Source organism: Pteronotus mesoamericanus, unplaced genomic scaffold, assembly GCF_021234165.1.
Source record: "Pteronotus mesoamericanus isolate MK-2021 breed Mesoamerican mustached bat unplaced genomic scaffold, CSHL_Meso_final contig_272, whole genome shotgun sequence".
NCBI classification, from domain to species: Eukaryota; Metazoa; Chordata; class Mammalia; order Chiroptera; family Mormoopidae; genus Pteronotus; species Pteronotus mesoamericanus.
In genome coordinates this window covers 227,811-233,810 of record NW_026555116.1, presented here as the reverse complement: position 1 = coordinate 233,810, position 6,000 = coordinate 227,811, and the positions used below count along the sequence as shown (strand labels likewise).

Below are 6,000 nucleotides of genomic sequence, written 5' to 3'. Positions count from 1 at the left end.
GAATTAGTGATCCTTCCTTTAAAAAACATTTTTTAGAGAAAGGGGAATGGAGGGAGGAAGAGAGATCTGCCGCCCCTCTACGCACCCCAGCCTCCCAACCCCCCAACCAGGGATAAAACCCACAACCTAGGGATGTGCCCTGACCAGGAGTTGAACCAACAACCTTTCGCTTTGCTGGAGGACGCCCAAGTGACTGAGCCACACTGGTCACCGAAGTGATTCTCCACTTTAAATATCTGTACTACAAGTACTGTTCTACAATACTGTCTTCCTGTCACATTCATCTTAACATTCAACATGGCCGCATGCGCGCCTATAAGCAACATGGCCGCTCTGCCAGGCACCAACATGGTAACCACAGTCTCATTGGACCCGAAAGCACGAAAGAGCGCCAAACAAAAAACATCCTCCATCCTGCCAATACCTAAGATGGCTCCTGTTTCAGCGTCAAAGCAAGCGCAAAACCGGAAATGGTTTTTCCTTTTAGCGCATCTGCCCACCGTTTTCCGTTTAGCCTTGGGGTGTCCGCGTGAAAATTGTTTTTTTTTCTGGAGCTCCAGCTGGGAGGTGCTAGTCAGCCGCGCCTGATTCGAGACTTGTCCAGGCTGAGGGACTAGGATGTCGGACACGTGGAGCTCTATTCAGGCCCACAAAAAGCAACTGGACTCGCTGCGGGAAAGGCTGCAGCGGAGGCGGAAGCAGGACTCTGGGCACTTGGGTGAGGCGCGGGTCACGGTTCATTCTTAGCCGGGGTTGAAGGGAGGGAGGGAACCCTGGAGAAAAAAAAGCCCTCGAGTGGACGCCTTCATCCAGGCAGCTATTTTTTTTTAACGCTTCGAGCATTGGTACTCTCTTTCTGCCCTCAGCCACACAGACACTTCGCCTTCCTGCAAATAGTCCAGGTTCCTACTCCGGGCCTCGGTCCTGTCAGTTCGCTTTCTCGGCACTAATACCCGGGCCCCGCCCGGGTCCCCTGGCAGAGTCCTCTTAAGTCTCCAGGATCGTCGCGTTTGCTAGGTCTCCCAGCCTCGTTCCTTGAACCATCAAGTCCTCTTGTTGTTGCTCTCGTGGCGTTCTGTTCTCCCCTAGGTTCTGGTGCTGGTTTGTAGTGGGCTGCTTTTTGCGACTGTGGGCACCGTGAGAGCAAGCCCTGAACCTTACTATCCACAGTGCCCATCTCAGTGGCCCTCACAGAGTTGGCACTCATCGTTGCCAAATGAGTTGAGGATCTGGCATTGTTTCAGTCATTTACCTACCGAGCAGGAACCTGAAAACATTTTTTTTGTTGTTTTTAAACTACTTCTCCTGACCGCCTGTCACAGTCTTAAACAACGAACCTCAAAAGATTTTCAAGTCCTACCCACTACCCATTCCCAGCACAATCCCTGAGTTACTTAAGGGATTTTTTACAAGTCAATTAGAAAGTTCAACTTTATAGTGAATCTCTATACCACTATTGTACTAGCTTGTTCCAGTGTTTCTTAGTATATTCGAATCCATCACTAAATCTTGTTTTGATACATATCAGGTCTATGCATGTATTCTGGCCCCTGGAACTAGAAGATGCCCTGGCAGGACTTTCACACCATAATAAATAAATAAATATCTATTGCATTTCTACAGTGTGCATGAGTCTAGTTAGACAAAAATAAGTATGACATTGACGCTTCTCTCAAGGAGTTTGAAATTTAATTGGGGATAAAGGATTGATACTTATAAAAAGTCAGATACAATATGATGCATGTAAAATGCCAATTGTGTGAGTCCACAATGAGTAGAGTCAATGGAGTAGAAACAAAAGTTGGTTTAGTCAGTGAAAGCATTATGGAGGAGTTGGCACTCAGAATTTGGTTTTGAGGGCTATCTAGGACTTAGATGATTAAAAAGAAGGGCAGGAAGAAGTGCAAGTCATATGATCAAGGATTAATTAGTAGTCAGTCGAGCATTGGAGAAGTTACCGAATTACCCAAGGAGAATTTTTTTCTTGATATATAAACGTCAGCTTCTTTGACCTCTTGTAGATCCAGTTTTCTCTTCATTTTTCTTATTTTTTGGTTTCCTCTGTTTCTGAGCATTTTATTTATGCATATCAATTTTGATAGAAAATATTACAATTATATCACTGTCATAAACAAATGACCCAACTTTTTTCTTTTAATTTACAGATTTTAAAGGGGGGGAGGAAGAGAGAGAGAGAAACATCAATTTGTTCTTCTACTTAGTTATTCATTCTTTGGTTGATTCTTGTATGTGCCCTGACTAGTTATCAAATCCACAACCTTGGCGTATGGAGACGATACTCTAACCAACTGAGCTAGAGGACCAGGGCCCCCAATTGCTTAATTTATCATAGACTCATCTTACTGAGCTTAAGTATTTAATCAACTTTTTCAAGAACAGCATTCTGAAAGGATACAATTAGAAGCATTTCTGCTATGTAGGTGTGTGTGTTCCTGAAAAACTTTGTTTTCTGCAAAACCCTGCGTTAAAAATTACTGGACTTGGGTGGTGAACACACAATACAATATACAGATATTGTATTAATAGAATTGTAGACATGAAACCTATATAATTTTATTAACCAATGTCACCACAATAAATTCAATAAAAAGTAAAAAAATCTTAAGCCCTGGCTGGATAGTTCAGTTGGTTTAGAGAATTGCCCTGATACACCAAGGTTCTGGATTCAATCCCTGGTCAGGGCACATACAAGAATCAACCAGTGGATCTATGAGTAAGTTGTGATCCTGATGTTTCTAAAAGAAAAAAAAAATTTTTTTTTAAAGTAGAGTTTATAGAAGAAATAGGGTTAGGGCCCTTATAATATTTTACTATAAATGTTAGCATAGTCAAATCTCCATTGGTATTTTGACCTATAATTAAAGTCATCCTGTACCCATAGCCTATACCCTGGGGCTCCTACTTCTGCTTCTATTCACTGGTCTTTTTGTTTAACCAAGGGAAATGCCTTTGCAGTTTCTTTCTCTGGACTAGTAGCTACCTTCTCAGCTTAACATAGTGCAGAATGTAGCACTTCTGGAAACCATCAAATCACCCGCTTAATTTTTTAAAAAGGCATTTCTGTAGGATTTTGAACTTTTTTTCTTAAGACATTCATATATTGCCAAGTTTTTTTCTTTAATTATTAGAATATTTGCCCCTGACTACTTCAAAACATAAACATGATGAAAAAAATCACTTGGGATCCAACAAGGTTTTTTAAAAGATTTTATTTATTTTTAGAGAGATGGAAAGGGAGGGAGAAAGAGAGGGAGAGAAAAATCAATCTGTTGCCCCTCTTAATGCACCCAGATAGGGGACCAAACCCACAACCCAGGCATTTACCCTGACTGGGAATCTAACCAGGGATCTCTCACTTTGGGGAACAGCGCCCAACCAACTGAGACACATGGGTCAGGGCTGAGCCAACAAGTTATTCTGACGTCCCCTTATTTACCCATTGCATATGAGCTGACTTGCATTGAATAAGTACATTGTAGCAAAACAGGTTGTACTTGGGTAATATTTGAGAGATGTGGGAAAAACATCTGTTCTATGGAACCTGTTGTAGAGGTCTTTCAAGTGATCATTAGGAAAGAAACAGTGGGATGTGGACCATCCAATAGTGCGTTGCTCAATCAGCAAAGAAGAAGAGGGACTAATGATTCCATTCTTTCATAATTAGAAACTCTCCAATTACTACTTTTAGACACTAGGTTATTCAGTTTTCATACATATTTCAGTAAGAGGTAATGTATGTAGCTTGTTCTGTCACCGCCTGCCCCACAATATTATACACATGGATAGTCTTATCACTCTGTTTTAAGTCCCCTGGTCCTCATTTGCAGTGTGGGAAGATGTGACAGCCTTGTGTAAGTGCTTTTCTTCTAGGGATAGTTTTTAAATTTCAGTATAGAAAAATTTGTTTTCTTTTCACCAGTAGCAACCTGAAAATGGGACCTGAGGATTCAAGTAGTTGTTTCCTTTAACAAAATAATCTACACAAATTTTAAAAATCTTTGACACCATTGTACTACATTATTGACTACTTTGTGTTCAGCTTTATCGTTGTCATTTTTGTGACAAATGCCATCTGTGGCTTTCTTTGGTTTTGGTTATAATTATTCCTCACCATACTTCTTTATACTTCTTCATTTCTAAATTCATATTCTTCAAATGGATGATTCTAATTGCTCTTGGTAATTTTAACTTCCACTTCATTTTTTCATGGTACTAACCATACTTTGGTATTAACCAAACTTTGTGCCATGTGGAAACCTAACCATTAGAGCCTCAATTTCATCCAGGTCCTTGCTAAGCATGTTTAATACTTTTGACAAGATTATATTCTCCCTTGAATGTAATTTTCTTTTTTTGGATATAAATACCTCTTGGCTTGTATATCCATCTTAATAATATATGGTTAAGAATCCTAATACATCCACCTAATAATATGGTTAAAACTCCTGTAAGAGTATTTTGAGGTTCTGATTAAATATATGCTGTCTTCTGTCCCTGAGGCTTGGCTGGCCCCTTTGTTACTATGAGAATAGACGGAGATGAAACACACAAATTAATCCAGCCTGTCACAGCTCCTTCTTCCAATTACTTTGATTATTCCAAAGAATATATTTCTTTGATTAGGATTCTTAGGAAAATGTTGTGAAAAATATTCTATTAGTTTATTGATCAGGTTGTTAGATAAATCAAAAGAATTGGTTAAAGGTCAGATCATCAGTTTTTTTTCCTCATGGGAAATAATTTTCCTACTACACTGGTTTATAGTATTACTGAAATACCATACTTAATTGTTTACTACTGAGCTCAATGTTAAAAGACAAGGATATTAAATGATTAAAATGTATCCATGTCATTAATGAATGCAACATAGTATGGCCAAAGAATCATTGGGAGACCTTTGTTGTCATTGTTAAAGTACAACTCTAAAAAAGCTGTGTCAAAATACACATCATATAAAATTTACCATCTTAACCATTTTTAAGTATGCAGTTCTGTAGTTTGAAGTATAGTCACGTTGTTGGGCAACCAATCTTCAGAACTTTTTTATCTTGCAAACTGAAACTGTACCTATTCAATAATAACTCCCTGTTCTCCCTGCCTCCTAGTTTGTGGCAACCCACTATTCTACTTTCTGTTTCTATGAGTTTGACTACTCCAGATAGCTATTAATGTAATCATAAAGTATGTGTCTTTTTATGACTGGCTTATTTTACTCGACAAAATGTCATCAAGTTTCATCTATGTTGTAGCATATGTTAGAGTTTCCTTTTTAAGGCTAAATAATTACCCATTATATATTTATACCACATTTTGTTTATCCATTTAGTGATAGGTAGACACTTGGTTGCTTCTACCTTTTAGTGATTGTGAATAATGCTGCTTTGTGTACAAATATCTTTTTGAGACATTTTGCAAATTTTGGAGGTATACCCAGAATTGGAAATGCTGGATCATATGGTACAGGTTTCTCCATTATCCAGAAGTAGAGTGTTCCTATGAAACCTTTTATAAGGTGAAATGGCTTAATTGTGAAAAAGCAATTACCTTAGGACATATCACGCTACATTCACTTTTTGCCTTTTTTCATAAAAGCAAAAATCCTCTTTGGATTTCTTTTAGTTAGCAAAAACAAGTACTAATGTAGGTCTTTCATAAAAGCCAAGAGGCATAAAGCAAACTTGGAAGCAGCAGGGTAGCCCTGGCCGGGTGGTTCCGTTGATTCGAGCGTCCTCCCTTACACCAAAAGGTTGCAGGCTCAATCCCCCACTGAGGCACAGACCTAGGCTGCGAGTTTGATCCCCAGTTGGAGTGTGTAAGGGAGGCAGCCAATCAATGTGTCTCTCTAACATGCTATTTCTCCTTCTCTCAAATCAATAAACATATCCTTGGGTGAGGCTTTAAAAAGAAAAAGTGGGGAATAATTGTATTTCTATTTTCAATTTTTTGAGGAACGACTATACTGTTTTCCATAGAGGTAAA

The 6,000-nt window shown here is 39.0% G+C and overlaps 1 protein-coding gene across 1 annotated transcript in view; it reads left to right on the top strand.

Moving 5' to 3' along the window:
• Positions 1-518: 518 nt before the first annotated feature.
• METTL3 (methyltransferase 3, N6-adenosine-methyltransferase complex catalytic subunit) overlaps positions 519-6,000 on the top strand; it is a 14,230-nt gene continuing 8,748 nt past the window's right edge. The window contains exon 1 of the mRNA XM_054575274.1: positions 519-718. Within this exon, the coding sequence (XP_054431249.1) occupies positions 619-718 (100 nt within the window). The 5' untranslated portion in view covers positions 519-618. The remainder of the gene's footprint in view (positions 719-6,000) is intronic.